Raw genomic sequence first — 23,615 nt, 5'->3', positions numbered from 1 at the left:
AAAAATTATTTTTGCTTTAAAACTTTTAACTCGATGATTAGCTGGCTAATCTTTGTGTTGAAGCTGTAACTTAGGTCTTCAGGCTGTAACAATAGAATTTTCCTTCTGCAGAGGACACCCATAAGGCTGTCCTCTACTTAGGAAGGCACACTGTTTTCAGGTCTCCATCTCTACTAGAAACCTCAGTTCTAATTAGTTTATTCTCCAGTCTCAAGAAATTAGTTAATGTTGGATCAGTGTTGGATCTGTTTCCAGTAATTCTGTCTTTGCACCTATGACGTGGTTGGTGGTGGTTTTCTGTAAAACAGATACTATTACAAGTTTTAGACAATTGACACCTGTCTACAAGGTGTTACTAAACAAACTGGCCCTAATTTATTCAATGAACATGTATTCAGCTCTTCATTGTGCTGGGTTTTAGAATCACTTCTGCATCGAGGGGCTGCACTGCAGATATGCACACACCCAAAGAGGCCTGTGCATTTCTGGAAGTGTACAGACCCAGTCTGCTCCCTGTAGATTAAGGCCAAGTCCAACTCTTTTAACCCAAACATTATGGCATTGTTTAGTTAACAATGCTTTATTTTGCTTTTTTTGTTGTTCAGCCTCCTTTTTATTGCCGAGATGTTGCTGAAATGTATGACAATATTCTTCACAAGCCCCTAAATTTGAGGCCAGGAGTGAGCCTCACAGCCTGGTCCATTCTGGAAGAACTCCTAGAAAAAGACAGGCAAAATCGCCTTGGTGCCAAAGAAGACTTTGTACGTACATCTTTCCCAGTACCCACTTTATTTCAGCTTATTTATGATTAGAAGGTAAAGCCGTATTTTATGCATTTAATGGGATGAATACAGCTTAAAGGAGAGCAGCATGAAGAAGAGGCATACTTGTGCCAGCAATCGCACCAGTGTTTATATGTAGCACTGTAGTTTAAAGCCCTTGTGCTTGATCTCCGTAACAAATTGATCCTGTCCTCTTCATGCCCCACATCCAGCTTTCACACTCTATTATTTATTTCATTTTATGTTAGACGTTTTCCTCCTCTTTCTTCTTTTCCTCCTCTTTCTTCTTTTCTGTTTAAGAAATATGTGGCATACATTTTTTGATTATCTAAACTTTGAGATCATTTTAACAAGAATTGAATTGCCTCCTGACTTCAGGACTTAATGCCTTTTGCCTTGAACTAGCTAACATTAAATCACTTTTTTTTTCTGAGAATTTGGTCACACCTCCTTAAGACGATTATGGAATCTACAGGTTTACTATTTATTTAAATAGAAATCAGGGTAATTAAATTGCTAGTGTAGTTACCAGGGTTACATTCGTGTGTCAGTAAATTCACGAACTATTGAGGAACATGAACTTTTTAAATTCGTTGCAAATTTCTCAGAAAATTCTTGAGGGCTGTTTGTCAATCTTGAACTTGAGCTGTGAATAATAAACTCTTCTCTGACTGATTTTCCTGTCCTACACTCCCAGTTCAGCTGGTGGCTCTGTCAACAGTTCTCCATCCATCTGGCATTCCGTAGTGCACTGTTTCAGTCAGTCTTGCTGATACTCCGTACCTTCTTGCCCCCTTGGTGCTTTTATTGAATTCACTGGCAGAAATCGTAACCATGGAGAAATCCACGTGTCATCTTCTGGGCTGCCGAACAGTGCTGAACAAAGTTGCGTCACTAGGCTGGAAAGGGCTCTCAGACCCCATTCCAGTGTGTGTGCGTGCACACATTTACACGTGCTTCCCCACACCAACAATTTTCAGACACCGGCAGGGTGTCTGAGACTTCAACTCAATCCTGACACTGTCTAAGTTGGATCCTACTTTATACACTTTAGTGACATCTTGCAGGGAAAAAACAAAAAAAGGCTGGAATCAATACTGTGCCAACTTTTAATAGTAGCAACCCAGAGTGGAATACATTTTGGTAGTGGAGCTCATCATCTTGATTTTACTTCTGCCCCACAGTGCAAAGCTCTCTTGCCTAACTTTTTCATTACCTCCCCCATTTAGATAATACTAATAATTTTTTGTACCTACGTAGTGCTTTTTTCTTTTCATACCGCTCTTATTTCTGTATTTTCCACTGATCCTTAAAACAGCCTTTGAAGTTTCTAGGGCAGAAATGTTAACCCCTTACCTATGAAGAAACTGTGACTTTCAAGAGGATATAACTCTTTTTTTCACGTGTGCTCAAGTACTCTTTCTGCTAGACTATTTTGCCAGATGAACAGCGTAAATATGTACCTAAAACGAATTATTGAGGGACAAAGTGGTAATGGTTTTGCTTCATAAAATTCTTCAGTGAATACCTAATATATTCTTCACAATTAGTAAAAAAATACATATGTTTCTTTAATATTCTAGCTTGAAATTCAGAATCATCCCTTTTTTGAATCACTCAGCTGGACTGACCTTGTACAAAAGAAGATTCCACCACCTTTTAATCCTAATGTGGTAAGTATATACCCAAGTCTTTCTTTCTAAAATAGTGAAATGTAGAACTGTTGCTCATTATAATTTTAGCAATAGATCTCAAAATCTAATCTGAATGAAATAGAATTAGTACCTAAATATTTGTTAAATATGTCACTCAGGGTTGTCTAGTACACCTGATGACTTCAAGATGACCAGTAAGATTATAGTTAGATTGATAAAAATTTCTTCCAGTACAGTAATTATGAAGTGTTTCTTTGGATCATGAATAAGAAAGGGATGAACTCAATGGGTTAAAAAAAAAAAGGATGCAAATTAAAGTATGAGGTACCATTTTCATACCTATAAATCAACAAATATTTTAAGGAACTCAAATGTACAGGTTTTTTCTAGATTGATATAAAACTAGGTATAGGCAGACATTAATGGTAATGTAAATTGTTACATCATTTTTGGAAAACAGTAAGACAGCATTATAAAAATACTCATGTTATTCATGTTAGTTTGACGGGTTAAATCCACTGATGGAAACATTTTAGCTAAAGATAATTTTTGTTTTAAAGTGGAAAAGCTGCATCAAAGACCTGTTCTCAATATTAACAGGGTTGGAAGTTCTTGGAAATAAATGTATAATAGGGAAAATGTTAATAATCATCCATAGGTCAAAAATGTTACTGATAGCTTTTTATATGTAAACATATATACCTTTATGCATTATAATATGTAATTTAGTCCTCAAATACTACTATTACTATTCTTCTTATACATGTTTTATGAATGGAAACTCAGAGATGTCACATAGCTGGATTTAAAAGTAACAGAGCAAGGATTCAAATCTGTGCCTGATTCCAAAGTCACTATTTTTTCTGTGCTTTGTTATGGTCTGTTGCCTTTTCATGTTAAGTAAATGATAATAGTGGTACCAAATATAAAAGTGAGCAGACACTTGGAAAATCCTTATAATGTTAAATGAAAACATGGCAATTATAATTTTTGTGACTTATGATTACAGCAGTAAAAATAACGAATAAGAACTGGAAGAGACTATAAACCAAGATTGATTTGGGGGTTGCAGGATCATAGGTGAATTTGTTTTTCTTTCATTTTAAGTTTTGTGGTATTGCTGTGAAACTCATTAAATACTTTTTAGTAAATTAGAGCAAGATAGGGAAATCACTTCAGGACAGTCAGTATTTAGTCTACTCAGATTTTGTTAAAGGTTAGCCTCACTGCATAGCTCATAGCTGGTATTAATAGGGTGAAATTATATACCTGTAAATATAACAATTTTTGTATTGGCTTATTTCATGTAGCTCATCCAAAAGTGACTCTCTTAGGGAAAATTTCTGTCCCTCATTTCCACAGTTTGCAATAAGAACCTAGGATCTTTAAGAGTATTTTTATTCTCTTTTTACTGAGAGCCCTGCTGAATTTAGTTATCCTCAAATTATTGTGTCATCGGGCACATTAAAGAGATAGGGACTCCTGAGCACCATTGGAAATGCAAACAGCGTTGACTTCAGAGTCAGGTGGCTCCAGATTTGGGTCTCTGCTCTTCTATAACTAATTAATTAAACTTTTTAAAAGCCTATAACTAATTAAACTTTTTAAAAGCAACACCCACAACTGAGATGCCATGAAAGGAAAACATGGGTAAATTTGAGCACATAAAATTTATAAATGTTGGGGTGGCCTGTTAGCCCACTTGGTTGGAGCGGAGGTGCTCTTAGCAACAGGGTTGCTGGTTTGATCCCCACATGGGCCACTGTGAGTTGCGCCCTCCACAGCTAGATTGAAACAACTGCTTGATTTGGAGCTAATGGGTCCTGGAAAAACACACTTAAAATAAATAAAAGTTTAAAAAAATATATTTATAAATGTTTGCATGAAAACAAACAAACACTGCAAATAACATTGGGGAAAATTTCCTTAGCATATAAAGCATTCTGATAGTCAGTGAGAAGACCAAGGACTAGTCAAAACATGGACAAGACACAAAATATGCAATTACAGAAAAATAAATACAGGTGGCTTTTAAATATATTAAAATATGTTCAAACTCACTGACAATTGAAAAAATGCAAAACAACATCCTAACAAGTTACCATTTTTCACCTAACAGATTTAACAACGATCAAAAACTTAGCTAGAGTAGGGTAAAGCAGATTCTCACACACTGTTCTCAACACTTGTATCTTTTTACTTAACCCTGACAACAGTCCTATGAAATAGTACTGTTATTTTCCACATAATACAGGTGAATTAACTTAGGCACAGAAAAGGTTCAATTACTTGCCAAAAATTGAAAGTTGCAGAACTAGAATTTGAACTCAGGCACTTTGAAGACAGAGCCCCCCTCACTTTTTGTTTGTTTGTTTGTTTCTTTATTGGACTTTTAGTTTAAACTGTAAAACATGCTTATTCTAATACATAGTTCAGATAGTACAGAGGTGTTTAAAAATAAGTCAGTCATCTACTCTATTCTCCAGCCTCCTTCAACTCTTAATATACAGTCAGTACTAGCCATGAGCCATAAAGGACTTTCTTAAAATATTTATGAAGTCAAGTAAAAGAACGTTTGCTTTCATTTATTGAGCATCTCCTACCTACAGATTCTAGGAATTTTATGTATTAACATATCAAATCTTCACAGCAACCTTAACAGGTAGGTGGTGGTATTCTTATTTTACCGAAGAGGAAACAAGCTCACAGAGATAGGGTAGTTTACATAAAGAATTATAGCTAGCAAATTTCACAGCCAAAGTTCAAATCTTAGTCTATTCCAAAGGTCATAGTTTCTAGGGTTATATGTAAAAATCGGATGACTTTTTTTATATACATAATTTCTAGCATTCTTTTTCCTCTGTGGTGGTGGAATTTTTCATACGGGAGGATCTAGCATTCTGTGTTTCCCCTGTCTCTGTTCTGCTGTTTGTAGACCTACCAGTCTAACTATATCCTTGGATTGTGGTATCTGCCCCAAATCCCTATTTGTTCACCTCTGTTAAACTTGGTGACTTGAACATTTTAAGGATTCCCTTCCCGTTTGGGCAGACATAACTAGAGCTTCAGGGATGGGTTTAACAGTGAATCACCTGAGTTGGTAAACCCAATTTTTGTCTTTAATACATCGGAAGGGGATCATCCATTAGCTTGTATCCATTAGCTTGTATGAGATTCACAAAGGAAGATTAAGAACCAGTGTCTTTGAGCCTAAGCAGACACCATGCTTCGTTTCCCAGGTTCCTGGTCCCCTTAGGGACCATCTAGAGCTAAGATGTCATAGCTGAATGCTTAATGACCTCTGTGGTACAAGAAGAGTTTCCTTTCACAGTTTTACTTAGAACCCCTTCATTCCTTCATCAAAAGACTTCACCTACCCAGAACTGAGAAACTGCATGGGCAGGCATTTGATGGAATGCAAAAATGCTATCCTGAAAACCTACCTAAACTCCTTTTCTAAACTTAGAGGTGATAGGTAGAGAGAAAGGGGGTCAATTACACAAATTCATAAAGGGGTTTTAATGAAGGACTAAATTAATGACAAAAGCTAAGGTAAATAATAGTGCTTTTGATGTTTTAGACAGGACCTGATGATATCAGGAACTTTGATGCAGCATTTACAGAAGAAACAGTTCCATACTCTGTGTGTGTATCGTCTGACTATTCTATAGTGAACGCCAGCGTACTGGAGGCCGATGATGCATTTGTTGGGTTTTCTTACGCACCTCCTTCAGAAGACTTATTTTTGTGAACAGTTTGCCATCTGGAAACCATTGAGCAAATATAAGCGTACGGATGAGACTGGAACTTCTGTTTGTGTGAATATACTCCAATATGTTTAACTAGTGCCTCATTTTTACATGTAATGTTAACTATGAAAAATGTATTTTCTGCTGTATGCAAGAAAATAGGGCATTTCAAAGAGCTAAGTTTTGAATTAAAATTTGTATTCTTGTTTATTAAGCTTATTTTTAAACAGAAATTTTAAAAGCTATTGTTCTTAGCATTAACCTATTTTTAAAGAAAACTTTCGCTGATGACTGTTTTTTTCCCTCTAAGTTTACACTAACATCTACCCAAGATAGACTGTTTTTCAAGTCTATTTCAGTTCAGTTAGCATACATTAATGCCTTTGTAACTCTACTTTTACCTTTGTTCTCAGATCAGACCTATGCAATTAGTACATGGTTGTTTAAGAAGAAACCATATCTGTCCATAATAAATCACCGTTTGACATAATCAGTCCTTGGTAGGATTAAAATGTAAAAAGCATAGTTGACACATTGGCTGCTCGTTAACACTTTGAATAACCATTTTGCAGATCAAATTAAGTAACAAAACGAAATCCTCTGCTTTTGAAATACCAGTTGAAATTTGTGAATTATTTTTTCTCTCGAGTGAAAGTGAAAGTTTAATAATTAGACATTTTAAGTCTTCCCAAAGATCTGAAGGGTAATAAAGTACTGCTGAATTTTTTTTAGGTGGTGCCAAAAATGAATGTCTCTGTGTCATGTATTTATATTACAAATACATTCTATTTATGTTCTTTTCGTTCTTTTGAATGTTTAATATACTGTTAAGTAGGTCTAAATCTTGGTATTTAGTTTTGCAAATAGCTATTCAAAACTGTCTCCCTAATTGGTTGATAAGTAAAAAATACTGAGCTTTCTAGAATATTTACCCAATTGGGAATTAAAAAGTAGAATAGCAAATTCTGGGTCAATATAAATGTATACAGTTTCACTGCACTGTAACAAAAGTTAAAAATAATTCAAGCAGATGCCTAGCCAGTATTTATGTATCTCAAAATATGTATGGGAAACTGATCTTAAAGTCATACTAAAAACCAACTAGTGTACTTATAATTGTAAAAGAGAATAACTACAGAAAAACTGAAGAAGAGTGCTTATCTTGGAATTTTGACGTTTAATTTAGAGATTTTTTTTCAAGTCATGTAAGAAACATTGTGAAAGAGTTTATTGACCCAGTTTAGATGCTTCAAGAACAAGCATTCTTTCCATGTATTTTTCTCTTGAGAAAGAAATCACAAAAGCATTTCACACCAATACCCTTTGGCTTAAAAGTGTTCAGCAGAATGGAGGGAGGGGAGTGTGCATTTGTTAGATTAATATTTGCATTCGATACACTGAATCTTCCTTTAGAGGTAAGACTTTAATAGCGACACTGTAAATATTTGGTTTATTTGGCACTACTGCTTATTATAAAGCAAAATAAAAACTGTACTTTCTTGTATGATTTTTTTTATTTAGCCTCTCCTTAATTAAACTGCCAAAAATTAAAGTGCAATATTGTATATTTTTAAGAACAAATTTAAAATAGAACATTGATGTTTCTCAAATTGCAAGAAATACAGATCTTATATAGTATAATAAAGCTAGCAAAAAGATTAGTGATTATCTAATGCCTGTCGTTATTTTAAATGAAAATTGGTGTCGGTTACAGTAGTCATTACAAAATGAATTATCTATGTGTGAGGGAGAAAAGTAAAATTTTAACTAAATATTTGGACAAACATAAAAATTACTTGATTATGCCATATCCCAAGGTGATTGTTCATATGAAACCCTAAACTGTACATAAATGTCTTTCAGGTGGCTTGAATACCTTGAAATGATACGCCAAGTTTTGTGTGTGAAGGAAATCGACTTAGGGCAGGGAGTGCTACATAGCATAGCTTTGATCAGATGCTCAGAGGATTCACTGCTGTAAAAAATAGGTTGGGTTTCTTCTCTGCCACTTTTGTTCTCCTTTACTCACCTAATATTAAGAGAAGCTGCTCTCTGACTTCCCTGGAAGCATTCTAACTGGAGATCTTTATCATCTATTTAGCATTTTTGGTGTCTTACCAATGTTGTATAATCACCCATTTGTAATCCTTTAAACATATTCCTTGGTAGTTAAAAGGACTCCTACACAGGAAAGTATTTCTTATTTTATTATTCCTTTATATCTATTTTTACAGAGGTAATTAAGTCAGAAAGAAATACAGCTGTCTCAAAATGTAACATTTTCATGATTTACCCACAGTCAAGATAGTAGAAAATAATTTACAGCAAAGAAAAAAGCCAATAGAGAAGTACAAGTTCAGAGTGATATTTGTAGCAGTGAAATAGCCAATCAAAGCGTCCTACAAATAAAAAGTTAGTTTTGCATATTGCACTGAAAATGATCGACCATCATATGAAGTTTACAGGAATAGTGTAAAATGAAGAAGTGCATAATTCTACATAACTCCACTTACTGGAAGAACCAGACACAGTTGGTGATTTTAGAAATCTTGCATTCAAACATAACTTGGAAGTTTTTACTGTAAATTCTGTTTTTGCAGGAACACATAATTGTAGATTCATCATTTTTTCTAATATAGTTTCATCATTTTCACTTTATTAGGGAGCAGAGATTTCCTCTTCAACGGGTAGTTAAATCTTTGTTTTAAAGTCTACAATGAGTTGTCAATATTTAAATGTTTTTATGTTTTATTAAGGAGTCCAGAAGGCTTATATACAGGAAAACAGACCCACTCAAGAGGTCAAATTTGATTTCAGTGTGTTGGATTTTTTTCAGTTCTTTCCAGATGGTAGTTAACATAGCCTTGCTGTGTTGAATTTTTCTCTTATGCCTCAATGATAGTAATAGTGCAACAATTACAGCTTACTTTATTAATGGTTCATTGATGTTGAACACTACCAATTTACTTTAGTAAGATACCCCTTAGTGGTATGCTTCAATAAGATATCAAAAATTAGCAAATAAACTGTCCTTGTTTGCAGATGACATGAATATGTAGAATATCCAGTAGAATTTCTTAAAGTTCTGGAACCAGTAAGTGAGGTTAATATACACAAAAGTCAGTCAAGTCTCGCTTATATACCAGCAATAAACAAGTGAAATTTGAAATTAAAACCAATATCATTTACATTAGCATTCCTCACCCCTAAATAGGTAGAAATTCTAGCAAAATATATACAAGTTCTATACAAGGAAAACTACTTTCTACAGATTTGTCTATTCTGGGCATTTCATATGAACAGAATCATACAATATTTGGCCTTTTGTGTCTGGTTTTTCCCTCTGCGCAATGTTTTCAAGGTTCATCTATGTTGTAGTGTGTATTAGTACCTCATTTCTTTTTATGGCCAAATAACATTCCGTTGTATGTATAGACCACATTTTATTCAGGTATCAGTTGTTTTCACTTTTGGCTATTATGAGTAATACTATGAACATTCATGTATAAATTTTTGTGTGAACGTATATTTCAAATTCTCTCCTGTCTATATAATGTATAATATGTGACTTGGAATTGTTAGGTCATATAGTAACTATGCTTAGTCCTTTAAGGTAGTCCCGGAATGTTTTTCAAGTTGATTTCACCATTTTGCTCCTATCAGGAAAGTTTTTAGTTTTCATGGGCACCCTTGACCTATGATAACGAGAACCAGAGGTTTCTATCTCTGCTCTGCACAAAGGAGCGTGATTAACGCGGGTGAAGCTTAAATGCGCCTCGTTGCCCTGGTGACTGGGAGGTGCGGCCTCCCAGCAGCCCCCGCGCTGCCAACCGTCTAAGGTATGCGCATGCGCGCGAGGGCCTCCCTGGATCCCAGCGGGCGCGGGTGGTGGAGTTTGGTGGGTAGCGAAGTGGGTGTAACGCAGTGCTGGGCCGGGGTCCGCTGTACCAGACATTGGCGCTGTGGGTCCGAGGGGTCCTGGATCCCAGGGGGTGAGGCCTGATTCGCTTTTAGCGTCTTTGATTGTGAGGTGTTTTCCTGCTGACGCGGCAAAGAGCGAAGATACGACCGCGCGCTGGTTCCAAGTGAACCAACAATTGGATTCTTTAGACTGTGGGGAGACTGGTAGAATTGTATCCCCGTTCGCTTATTTAATGCTTTCCACCGGCTTCCATGTCTTTTCCTCCACTTTCCCCTTCCTTGAAAATGCACCCACGCGCAGGACCTCCGCTTTACACAGGTGATACCCAGCGCTTTATCCTTTTTTTTTTTTTGAGCTACTGAACTCCATCCAGGCCCCGATTCACGTAACCCTAGTGTTTATATCTGTCTGGGTGTCCCAAGAGCCTGTCGAAGTCAGAATATCTCAAATGAACTTGGTAACATTTGCCACTCTTCTCCGGGCTTCCATGTTTCCATTAGGGCAGCAGCATCCACCCAAACCACCCAAACCCATATTGAAAACTGACAGGCTGGTGGTCACCAGGTCCAGTGTGAAATCTTTAAAAGTCTAGAATCCATCTCCTCCATTCCATTTCATTCCTAATCCCCCAGATTAGCCATCTTTCTCTTCGGACTATTTCAATAGCTAGAAACATCTTCCTCTATTCCTTCCCATTTTCCACACCAGCAGCAGGCATTCATTTCCAAAATAATACTCTATTACTCCCCTGCTAAAAAAAAAAAAAAAAAACTTTGATGGTTTCCCTTTGCCTGTACAATGATCATGAACTTCAAAGGCTTTCATAATCTGGTTGAGCCTCATCCAGTCATTTCATTAGCCATAGCCTCCCTTTTATTCAGCATCAGAAACCTTTATTTTTCTGATGAAGCACTGATGTAATGTCCTGAACACAACATAACACTTTATTGTGCGTACTTAGGGCCACAGAGAAATAAACTCTGAAATTTCCCCACTATACACTAGTGAAAAGGACAGTCTCAATTACTTTTCTCTGGAAAGGCCTGAATTCCAGGTAATAGGGATATGGATTCAATCCCCTGTGTAGATCTGAATACTAGGGGAAGGGGGGGGGGGGCTACCTTTGGAAAACTTACTCTCTTCACCTTTCCTCCAATTAGTGAAATCTTACTCATCAATCAGATGTCACCTTTAAAGTAGAATTTCATTGCTGCTTCTCTATGAACCCACCATGTTAAATCAAAATGTCCTAAAACTATAGAAAATGTTATGACCCCCTACACATAGATGACCCAAATTTTGTGAACTACTTCATCTATGTTGTCCCTTCAGAGCTCCCTAGTACATTAACATTTCTTTTATAACACACAAGTTGTATTGTAATTTTTTACATATCTGTCATCCCTCACTGTACTCTTTATGAACAGTAGAGACCATATATTATTCATCTGTATCCCCGGTGCCTAGGACAATCTGGGATCCAATAAATACTAAATGCTCAATAAATACTTGATAACGAATAAATATGGTAATCATTATTTCTGACTTCTCTGAATTGGCAACTCCTTGAAGGCATGATCCAGTCTCATTCATTTTATCCCTAACACCTAATACCTAATTATTGGTATATATTGTTTCCAATTAGTATTTGCTGTCTTTAAATGAATTTTACATATTCCATTCTCTACTATGGTTTAGTGTTGTATGTTGGTCACTGATAAAAGACTGAAAGCCGGAAGAGGCCTTATCTAATACAACTCCTTCATTTCCTACAGATTAAGATACTCAACCAAGGGAGTTCAGTAATTTCCCCATAGCAGCTAGGAAATGCTTGTTCTAGAACCAAGTTCTCAGATTTCTTAACTACACTTTGTTGCTCAGATTGAATTAATGAAACAACTTTTACCACTTTCATTTTTTAAAGAATGCCTGCAAGGGGACCTCATCATCCAATATTTATTTCAACCATTTTTTTTATTTATTTATTTTTTTAGTACCTACTCTGTAAAGGGACATTTGAGGCTCCTGTTCTTAAGTTTGCAATCATGTGGAGACTCTCATAGCCTAGTGTTGATGAAAATGTTATTTGGCAAAAGAAAACAGTTTCTCTGGGTAGGAAATTCTTAAAGTTGGAAATTTTACTTTGTTTTATTTCTCAATTTTAAGTTTCATAGTATGTAAATTTTAATTTATTTTATTTCTAGGAGTTCTCATCTTTTCTATGAGTTTCAGCATCTGTAGTTTTTACCAGCTTTTGTGATTTAATCAGTTACTAATAGAGAAGAACCGTTAACTAGGAGAAAATGTCAACTCTAAAAATGAAAGAGGCAGCCCTTATCTATCTTGACAGAAGTGGAGGGCTCCAAAAGTTTATAGATGATTGCAAATACTACAATGGTATGTTCAGCAAAGGTGATTTTATTTTAGAAACTTTAAAATAAATTTCAACACATAACTATCCTCATTTTTATATTTGTGTTTTTTGCAGATTCAAAACAAAGTTATGCTGTTTATCGATTCAATATTTTAATAAATCCCTCTGATGTTGTTGAATTAGATGCTGAACTTGGAAATCACATTTTGCACCAGCCTTTAAAAGCTGCTCAAGTTTTTCAATCAGTAAGTTAAAGCAAGAGATAATTTTGTGCCACATGAAATTTTTGGTAACTTTTTTGTTTGTTTGAAATCACAGGTCTGTTTTATTGCTGTTAAGACTCTATCATTAATTGGACAATTACAGACTGAAACTCAAGTAAGTTTTTGTTAAATTTGATGAAGAAAACGAAGGTACAATACTTTTAAGATAACTTGTATATAAATATTTTTATATTCTTTGTTTATTAAAAAGATTACATTTTTTCAAAGTTCAATAGAATATTTTACATACACATCTTTATTTCCTGTATTATCACTTATAACATTAAACATTTTAAAAATAAAATATTTCAAACAGACCCCAAAATAAAGAGAATAATACAATGATCTTCCATATATCTATCATTCAGATTTAAAGATTTAAATATTTTGCCATACATTCATCATCAATTTTTTTCTGAAACACTTTAAAGCAAATCCTAAACATTCTGTTAGTTTATATCTACATACTTTAGTGTCAACCTCTAAAAATTGTGGATACTTTTCTTATATAATCACAATACCATTATCACCTCTTACAAAAATTACAGTAATTCTTTGGTATAATATCCAGTCCGTATTTAAATTTACCCATTTGGAGTCTCAAGAATGTCTCACAGTTGATTTGTTCAAATTAGGATCAAAACAAGGTCTACATATTACAGTTGGTTCTTATATCTTATTAAAAGTCTGTTTAGAGCTATTTTCTTTCCCTTCCTTTTTATACCATTGAGTTTTTTAGGAAATTAGTTAATTGTCCTGTAAAATGTCATGTAATCTGGATTTGTCTGATTATATTCTTGTGGTATTTAACTTATTCCCTGATGTCCCATATTTCTGAAAAATAGAAATTGGCTCTAAATACTTCCTTAGATTCAGATTCAACTCATTTTGACAAGAATACATCATAGTTTCATGTAATTCATTAGGAGAATGATACTCTCTGTGGTCCCAATTTTAGCAATGCCGCAGCTGATCTGTGGGTTCAGGAGATGTCAGCTGATAGATCCCTCCAATAATACAGCCTCCCATCAACTTTCACCTAATGGTTTTTGCAGTTGTTGATGATCATTGCCTAGAATCCATTATTTCATTAGGAGTTGCAAAATTGTGATTTTTCTAAATTTAATTTTTAATTACTTTCTGAATTTATTAGTTGCAATTATTCTATAAGAGAAGTTTTCTTTCATCAACTACCTAGTTACCCTGAGATACAGTTTGTACAGGAAAGGCAGAATAAATGTTTGATTATTTCCATTTATAAATTTTCAGAGATTAATGAGTTGAAATCTAGCGGCCTCCAATGATGCCCAATAAATTTTGGGAGTTTTTGTTTTTCTTTTTTTTCAATTATGAAGAACTCATGAATTTTTAAATATATCTGATATACTTCAATAACTCTTTGTCATTCTTTTTGATGCTTATATTACCCTACATTTGGTCATTGGGAGTTCCTTGAATTTTGCTCCTGTCTCCTTTTGACATATCCAGTTAGTTTTTTATAGCTGTCGTGGTTTCTGGCACAAGGAAATGTACCAGGTTCATCTGGTATTATTTTCTGTCCCAGACCTGGAATCAGCCATTTCCCCTGAGGACCCCTGGTTCCTTTTAGGGGAGAAATTATATTTAGAGATCACAATCTGGGCAGTAGAAGTGTTCGTTGCTATTGAATTTTGTCATTGTTTTGTAAGTCTTCTCAGTGGCTGTAGCTAGGAAATGCATATTTTTAAGGAAAACTTATGAGTTCATAATGATATTTTCAATTAAAATACAAGATTATAAGGATTTTGCATCTTTAATTTTATATTTAAATCTCTTAGGCTTAAAATTTTGGTTCTACATTTACAAATCATTTACTTGATTTACCCTATAGATATACTTATATATTGTAAATTCAATTGGATCTGCAGTCTGTATTAATACCATTTTTATGTTCTTATCAGATTAATATAGTGCTGAAGTTAACACATTTACCTCCTCTGCCAAGTTATAGTCTTGATTTGTGTGAGTTTCCACTTGATTATACATCTCAAAGATTTTATATGATACAAGGAATTGTGATTGCAATGACAACTGTAACCAAGTATACACGAGGTGCAAGATTTCTTTGTTCAGATGAAGCATGCCCTCTTTCAAAAGGTACATATTAGAATATAAAATCAAAACATGAAGCAATTTTTTGTTTAATCCTAAATCATGTTTTCACTTAGTTATAAAATATTCAGAGTAGAAAGAATGCAAGAAAATTTGGTGTCTCCCAAAATTTGATGTTTACTTTGCCTAATCTTGAAATGCGTTCTTTTTTCCCTTCCTCTAGGACCAACTTGACAGGTGCTCTTGTTTTGCTAAAGTGCTTGTTCTTCTCACATTGCTTCATGAGTGTTTGTTCATTCTCTTCCCACTCCGTGGAGTGTCCTCTCTCCACCCTTTGGCTTAACTTCAGTTCAGTCCTTCTCCAGGACACCTTTCCCATTCATCCCCGCTTCTCATTGGCTTGGATGCTCTCTCTCTGAACACTCTGTAAATGAATGCTGCATATTGAAATGATCTGTTTCGTATTGCTGCCTATGAAATTGTGTGTTTCAATATCCATATCACCAGTGCCTTAGCCCAGTGTTTGGCAAAACATAGCCATGTAATAAATGTTAATCGAACTGCTCTGAACCCACATGCAAAACTGAATTAATTATACTTTGAATTAGATTAATTTTAAAGGACTGAACATGGATAGCTAAGTCCAAAGGCAAATTTAGCTTCCCTGTTTTCATTCTTTCAGGATTTCAGTATATAAGAGTGCATGTGCCTGGTGCTACAGAATCTGCAACAGTAAGAAATGACTTTTTGTGTGATCTGTGTTCATCTGCACTTCAAGAAGACAGAAAATTTAGAGTACTTGGTGGTAAAAATGCATTTACATTTTGTAATTACAATTTTAAAAATAGTGTCTGTTATTTTGATGTGGAAATTAAACTGAATATATATTCTAATAACGTTTGTTTTTGCTCTTCGCCTTCAGATAAACAGATAGTTGAAATAATTACTGCACAGGCACTTCATGCTTTTCAAGGATATTCTAACAACCAGCCATTTAGGTTTCAATCTCTTACAATTTTCCTAAGAGGTAAGTTCTGTTTGAACTAAAAGCAAATTGCTATAAAATATATAAACAGGTAGTTGACTTCTTTACGCTTTTGTAGTATAAACGGTACTTTTATACAGTAGTATCTACTTAGCCATGGTTTTGCTTTCTCTGGTTCCAGTTACCCGTCGTCCACCATGGTCTGAAAATATTAAATGGAAAGTTGCAGAAATAAACAATTCATAAGTTTTAAATTGCACACTGTTCTGAGTAACGTGATAAGCTTTCATGGTGTCCTGCTCTGTCCTGCCCACGACATGAACCATCCCTTTGTCCAGCGTCTCCACATTGTACATGCTCCCTGCCTGGTAGTCACTTAGTAGTCGTCTTGGTTATCAGATTGACTGTTGTGATATTGCAGTGCTTATGTTCATGTAACCCTTATTTTACTTAATGTCACATTCACATAACTTTTACTACAGTATATTGTTATAATAGTTCTACTTTATTATTAGTTGTTGTTAATTTCTACTGTGCCTATCATAAATTAAACTTATTCATAGGTATATATGTGTAGGGAAAAAATAGTATATACAGAGTTTGGTACCAACCGTACTTTCAGGCATCTAGTGCGGGTTTTGGTACATACCCCCTGCAGACAAGAAGGGACTACTGTAGCTTAAGAATCACATGTCTTCTTATTCTTGAGTGTTTTAAAGAGTCTTATTTAGCTAATGTACCAATTATTCAGTCATACAACATTCATTTAAAAAGCTGTTAGGACCTACCTACTATGTCCCAAAAACTATGCTAAGTCTCAGGGTCACAGTTATTCATGGGAATGTTCTCCCATTATTCTACGTATGTGTGTTATGTAAGTATTAGAGTTGTTGTTTTAGAATATAAGTTTCATGCAGGTAGGGAATTGGGTTTTTTACCTCACATAGTAAAAACTCAATAAATATTTGTTAAATAAATGAGTGAGTGGGGTCAAGACCTGTGAGTAGACAGAGTTTGCCATGAAGGAGGAAATTATTATCATTATCAATCACCCAGGGAAGAAGTGAGTCTTCTTTGAGAATCCAGAACAGTGAAAATGAGGATGGGGCTCAGCCTCTTTTCTTGGGCTAACATTGGAGGAATTAAACTGTTCGGAAAGAGATTGTGGATGTCAACTAGATATAGGACACTCAAGAGTTAGGAAAGCAGAGACTCAAACAAGAACTTTTTTCTCTATGTCCTGACAAGGACGAGGCAGGCATGTAAGCCCAGATGTAGGTAATTTTTTTATAGCTAATTGCTATGTGCCAGGCACTCTTATATATATCAACTCATTTAGTCACAGCAAACCTATCATGTAGGTTCTATTTTTATCTTCATTTTACAATGTGGAAACTGAGGCACAGAGAAGTTAAGTAACTTGTCAAAGGTCACTCAAGCTAGTATGTGGCACAGCTGCGATTCAAACTCAAGCATTCCAGCTTCAAAATATATGTTTTAACTACTTAATTCTTCTATATACTATATACAAATCATACATTAAAATATAGAAATATAAGTGGCTATCCAACTTATATTTTATTAGAAAATCCTTTCTTCAAATAAACTCTTATATAGAACCCAAATAAAAGTTTAAAAATTAAATAAATAAAAGTAGGCCTTTGGGGTTGATATCAGAAGAGATACCCAGATTTCCCAGCCTCCTTGCCTTCCTTTTACCTTTCCTTGACCTCAGGACACATCCACCAAACTTTTAAGATTCCGTGGCACAGTTGAAAAGCTATTCACTTTTATTTTCCCTTTTTAATTCATTCTGTATCATTTAGTTGGTATTTTTTGTTGTTATTGTTGTTGGTTTGGTGGGTTAGTATTGGGATTTTATTTTCTCAATTCTTGATCCTGATTCTTCCCTTCCAGGTCTGCAGGGTATACCAATATGCTTTCTGGAGCTTAAAAAAAAAAAAGAAAAAAAAAGAAAGAGAAAGAGGGAGGAGAATAAAAAGTGAAGATCACTATTTGATCTTCTTCATGAAGAGTAGTTGATCCTTTTCCTCCTTGTGAGCTTTTCTTTCATAGCTTTACAACCGCCCAACTTCTAATTGTGTAATGGAGGATCAAGAGTTTTAGCATATGTCTTTTAAAACACATTTTGAACTCCGCGGAGGCTTTGCCCAATCTGTAGGTGTGAGAGAGGAATCTAGTATAATGCAAGAGGGTAGACTTTGGAGATAAGCAGACCAGATGGAATTTCAGTTCTGGTGCTTACTGTTTAGACTTATGCAAGTCACCTAACTTCTCAGTTTCTTCATATGTAAAGTGGGGATAACAATATCTGTCTTACAGTTTACAATTAGATAATGTATAAACATAACTTGCCTATATTATAGGCAGTGAAGAATACCTTTTAAAATCATTTTCTTCCCAAATAAAAGTATTATTTTTAAGGTGATTACATTTCTTGTCATTTAATGCAAAGATGTTTCATTTTAAATAGAATGATCTTGTTTCTCCTCTTGACTATATATAGGAGACTATCTAGTTGCTATGTCACGTGCTACTTGAAGTTAATTCATCATTGCCTATAAGTATCAAAATTTATCAGAAATAAAATTGCCTCAGTTTATAGTATTAGTGCTACTTTATATGGAAATAATAGTAAACAAAAGTAAATACTTTACAACTAATTTAACGACTAAATTGTTACTAGTTCTAATCTTTGAACCATCTGATCAGGTACAAGTTTCATTTAGTGAGCACATATTTTCTTTTGTGTTTAATAATTTTAGATGAATCTGTGAATAAAATGAATATAGGAAATGAGTATAAAATTATTGGAATTCCAACCTGTGTAAAAACTTCACAAACTTCTGTCTGTGTAGAGGCAAATAACATCACTTTTTGCAACCCAAAAGGTGAGGAAAATGTTAGTATCATGCATTAACAAGTATTTAAATCTAAAATCAATTGTTCAGGAAGTAAGTATTGGCTGCCTGAGTGCTGGGCACTCGTCTAAGTAAGCACTAGGGATTCAGTTGCGATCAGAATAGTCAAGGTTCCTATTCTTAAATCATATGGTAGACAATCAGTAAAGGTATAAACTCATCAATAAGACAGTTTCAGATAATAAATGCTATGAAGGAAATAAAATGCGATAATATAGAACCTTGCCCACAGGAAGGACTCCTAAACTCTTTTACCTAAACCTTATTTTTATTATTTTTTATAATTAACAATGAGAAAACAATGATTGAGGGTATCAACAGAGATTAGTCAAAAGTTTTTTCTACCCTAACCTTTATTTTCTAGTTAAGGCAATACTAAGTAACTGTTTCTCTAAGAAAGAGAACCCAATAAAATAGCATCCTTTTCCTTATCTGAGTTCTAAGCCAATCAAGAGATGTACGACAAAAGAGAAAGGCAGATCGTGGCCAAAATATCACCATTATTACTGACAATTTTCTTTAACAACGTCAACATAAATTGAGCTTAAGTAAACCAAAGTGGAGAGCAGACCTGCTCTTTTTACTTGGCACACAAGTGTCTAAATGTAGGAAAGGCTAGTTAAATTTTGAATAGAGTTAGCTTTTTTTTTTTTTAGAATCCCTAAGTAACCTTCTGCAATAATAGAGAGACAAGTTGAATTTAAATGCAAGTGGATTCTAGATACTTCTGCTTATCTTGTAAAGAAAGCTTCAATAAAAATGTTGACAAAACACTAGTGGACAGGAGACATTTTAGTGATCTTTTACATATTTTCTGCTGTGAAGTGTTTCAAGATTTATTGATTTGGTAGTAGAACATGACTTATATGTATTGTGTTTCCCTAAAAATAAGACCTAGCTGGGCCATCAGCTCTAATGCATCTTTTGGAGCAATAATTAATATAAGACCTGGTATTATATTATACCAGGTATTATATTATATTATATTATATTATATTATATTATATTATATTATATTATACCCGGTCTTATATAAAGCCGGTCTTATATTAAAATAATATAATACTATATTATATTAAAATAAGACCGGGTCTTATATTAATTTTTGCTCCAAAAGACGCATTAGGTCTTATTTTCTGGCTAGGTCTTATTTTCGGGGAACACGGTCGGTGGAAAAGTGCTTTCTCATGATGAACTCCAGAATTGGTCAAATTTAACCACTCAGATGTGGCAAGAGCTACACTAAGGTACTAGGCCTTCCTTGGTCCATGGGCATGGATGAGTAGAAGAGGTCATTGCTGTATGATGGCAGCCCAAGAGGAAGGAGAAAGGGCCTGGGTCATACGTGCACAACTATTCCTCCCTAACCATCCGTTTCAGGAGTTGGACAGAGTGAGGGAGTGGAGATCTAGCATGTTATAGTGCAGTGGAGTGTTTTCGGAGCAGTAGAGTGTAAATCTTCCCTTTCATCAGCAACATTCAAATATTTCCCATTCTTCTTTTTAGTCCTCACTAAAGGCGATCTTATTTCACACAGAGAAATAAAGAAACAAACACTGCAGTACAGGAGCCCCATGATCTGGCTTTGCTCACATAGGTCTTAAAAGGAGGAAAAGGAGGGATTTGCTTGTAACCCACAGCCAGTCTATGTGGATACGTGGGGTGACTGCTTCCTTTTATTACATCCCCTGGGATAGAAATGATAGACTGTGATGACCTCCAATCATAATTTAATAGCATTATAAGAATTTAAATATGGCATTAAAAGAACTGCAATCTGATATTTTAGATAAATGGAATTAGACATCTATAATGTCGTTTTCTTGTTTTAAAACCCTTTTTAACATATGTGTTAATATTTACTTTCAGTTCCTTCAGGGATTAGTGACCATTTCAGGTGTCTCCTGTCTTTGACTTCCAGCTCATGCTGGAAGTTTACAGCAATACTCGCCAATATCTTTGCATCACAAATTGTTCCCCCCGGGACTTACAATTTGCTCAAGCTCTGTTTGCTGATGAGTCTAGTACAGACAAGTGACCGTAACAAGGACCTGGAAGATTGCCTGGATATTTTAATTATAACAAGTGATGCTCTACTTGTAGACAGGTAAAACATGTGAACTTTTTCAAATTATAAGTTGGTCACAGATTTGCACAAATCCTTTCCATGAGCATTATTACAAGACAAATATTTAGAATTTATCTGGGTAGTACAAATATTTAAATAAACTTTTACCAATGAAGTTTAAAATGTGAATTGAGAAATGGGATATTTATTTTCAATACTTTGAGAATTTAACCATTCAGAGTTTCAACCTATTTCCCCACTCAGACCTTTACAAATAAATGCATTTTTCGCGTTTCCCCCGTTCCGTAGCTTAGTGTTCTGCTTTTGTACTGTTTTCATTTTAAAATACTCTCTCCTCTAAAAGCTAACAAGCCATTTTCTTATTTTTCTTTAAGATTCCACTCAATAATACTGACTCACTACACCCAAATAAGGCTGTCAAAAGTGCCAAAATTACTGTTTTTGGGGAAATCACCCTAACCTTGGAATAAGCCTCTACGCAGCACTTTGGGGCTCCTCACTAGCAAGTACCTTTTTTTTAGAAGTTACTTAAATGTTCAAAAAAAGCTAGGAATATGTTCCTTATATTAATATCTTTTATGTAATTGTAAAGCAAAAACAAATTTATAGAATGAATTTAAAATTAAAAAAATAAAACTCAAATTAACTATGACTTAATTGGACAGATGGTATTTTGCTAAAATTAAATCAAAATTAAATTGCAATGTAAATATGGTGCTAACTGCTACAGATTGCACCAATTTAATCTTCCAATATGAGCATGACAGTATTTGTTTCCTCACAGCCTTACCAACATTGGGTATTACCAAGCTTTAAAAATTCTCCATCTGATTGGTGGAAAATGGTATTTTATTTTAATTTGCATTTCTTTAACTGGAAATAAGTTTTAGCATTATTTATAGCTTGTGAAACACTTCTGTTATTTTTCTATGAAACTCCTTGACCATTGTTTGCTTTTCTATTCAGTAGTTTATTTCTAATTGTTTGTGATACCTCATAAATTAAGGCCTTTTTCTGTTTTCCTGTTTGTCATTCACCTTTGACTTTTCCTATTTGAGGCTTATGAGAGATTTGGTTTTTTTGTTTTGTTTTTTAGGTAAAATTTACATATAGTTAAATAATCAGATTTTAAATATACAATTCAATGAGTTTTGACAAATGCATACACTCCTATAAGCCATCACCACAATAAGATATAGAACAGTTCCATCACCTCAGCAAGTTCTTTCAGTCCCTCTTTCAATCAGTTTCTATTTCCCCTGGTGATTTCTGTCACCTTAGATTGATTTTCCTGTTCTTGAATTTCATATAAATAGAATCATACAGGGCATACACTTTGGGTCTAGTCTCTTTCGCTCAATGTGTTTTTCATATTTTTGAGATTAACTCAGTTGTATGTATCAGTTGTTCATTGTTTTTATTGCTGAGTAGTATTCCATTACATGCATATACCAGAATTTGTTTATCCATTCTCCTAGTGATGAAGGTTTGGTTTTTGCATGTTTTGACTATTATAAATAAAGCTGCTGTAAATATTCTTGTGTAAGTCTTTTTGTGAACATGTGTTTTCATTATGTTGGATAAATACTTAGGAGTGGAATTGCTGTGTCATAATATAGATGTATATTTAACTTTATGAACTGCCAATTTTCCAAAGTGGTTGTACCATTTTACATTCCTACCAACAATGTAAGGTTCCACCTGTGCTCAGTCTTCCTCAGTTTAGCCATTCTAGTTTATATGAAATGCTATCTCATTTTGGTTCTAATTTGCATTTCCCTGATGACTGCTGATTTGAGCTCTTTTTCATGTGCTTATTGTTACTCATATTATCTCCTTTTATGAAATGTATATTCAAGTCCTTTGCTCACTTTTAAATGGGGTTGTTTTGGATGCACGTCCTTTGTCACATATGTGTATCACGTACTTTGTCACAGATGTATGAAATTTTCTTCCCAGTCTAAAAAAACTTGTATTTTTTTTTCTTAAAGATATCTTTGATGAGCAGACTTTTTGGTTTTGATGAAATCCAATTTATTATTTTCTTATATGTTAGTGTTTTCTGGGTTCTGTTTAAGAAATCTTTGCCTCCTACCCAAGATCATAAATATATTCTTTTATGTTTTCTTCTAAAAGCATTATAGTTTTCGCTTTTATATTAGTTTTGGTATTTATCACAGGTTGATTTGTATATATGGTTTGAGGTAGGAGTCAAGGTTAATGTTTTTCCTATGCATTTATCTAATTTTTTTATATCATTTGTTGAAAAGTTTTTCCTTTCCCCAATGAATTGCTTTGGTACCACTGTTGAAAATCAGTTGAACTAGGTATAAACTTGGTATAAAATTGAACTGGGTATAAATTTATTTGAACCCTCTTTTCTGTTATTTTGACCCTTTGTCTATAATTACACCAATATCACACATTCTTGATTGGTGTAACTCTATGTTAAGTTTTGAATCTGGTAGGGCGAATTTATTCCTCATTTTCGATATTTTTTTTTTCACTATTTTAGGTCTTTTTCATTTTCTTATAAAGTTTAGAATCCATATGTTAATACCAACCTTCCCCCCAACCCCCCTCCAAAGAAACCTTTAAGGATTTTGATTGGAACTGCATTTAACTTAAAATTAATTTTGGAGAGAATTTATATCTTCATAATGTTGAGTGTTCCAATCTGTGTATATGGTATACATCTGCATTTCTTAAATCTTCCTTAGTTTCTCTCAGCCTATGTTTTGTAAAGGTCATGTACATGTTTTG

At 34.4% G+C, this 23,615-nt stretch overlaps 2 protein-coding genes across 17 annotated transcripts in view; both read left to right on the top strand.

Annotated features, from left to right (window-relative positions):
• The window catches only part of SGK3 (serum/glucocorticoid regulated kinase family member 3), a 138,953-nt gene extending 131,099 nt beyond the window's left edge, over positions 1–7,854 (top strand). For all 15 annotated transcript variants that reach the window (XM_074319001.1, XM_074319002.1, XM_074319012.1 and 12 more), the window contains 3 exons: positions 606–761; positions 2,366–2,455; positions 6,018–7,854. In XM_074319001.1, the coding sequence (XP_074175102.1) occupies positions 606–761; positions 2,366–2,455; positions 6,018–6,188 (417 nt within the window). In that variant the 3' untranslated portion in view covers positions 6,189–7,854. The remainder of the gene's footprint in view (positions 1–605; positions 762–2,365; positions 2,456–6,017) is intronic.
• Positions 7,855–12,312: 4,458 nt separating this feature from the next.
• MCMDC2 (minichromosome maintenance domain containing 2) overlaps positions 12,313–23,615 on the top strand; it is a 32,215-nt gene continuing 20,912 nt past the window's right edge. For both annotated transcript variants that reach the window (XM_074318361.1, XM_074318360.1), the window contains exons 1-8: positions 12,313–12,505; positions 12,597–12,727; positions 12,801–12,860; positions 14,686–14,881; positions 15,519–15,641; positions 15,759–15,863; positions 18,608–18,733; positions 20,633–20,870. In XM_074318361.1, the coding sequence (XP_074174462.1) occupies positions 12,412–12,505; positions 12,597–12,727; positions 12,801–12,860; positions 14,686–14,881; positions 15,519–15,641; positions 15,759–15,863; positions 18,608–18,733; positions 20,633–20,870 (1,073 nt within the window). In that variant the 5' untranslated portion in view covers positions 12,313–12,411. The remainder of the gene's footprint in view (positions 12,506–12,596; positions 12,728–12,800; positions 12,861–14,685; positions 14,882–15,518; positions 15,642–15,758; positions 15,864–18,607; positions 18,734–20,632; positions 20,871–23,615) is intronic.

Source organism: Rhinolophus sinicus, linkage group LG14 (assembly GCF_036562045.2).
Source record: "Rhinolophus sinicus isolate RSC01 linkage group LG14, ASM3656204v1, whole genome shotgun sequence".
Taxonomy (NCBI): domain Eukaryota; kingdom Metazoa; phylum Chordata; class Mammalia; order Chiroptera; family Rhinolophidae; genus Rhinolophus; species Rhinolophus sinicus.
This window is presented reverse-complemented; position numbering and strand designations above follow the sequence as displayed.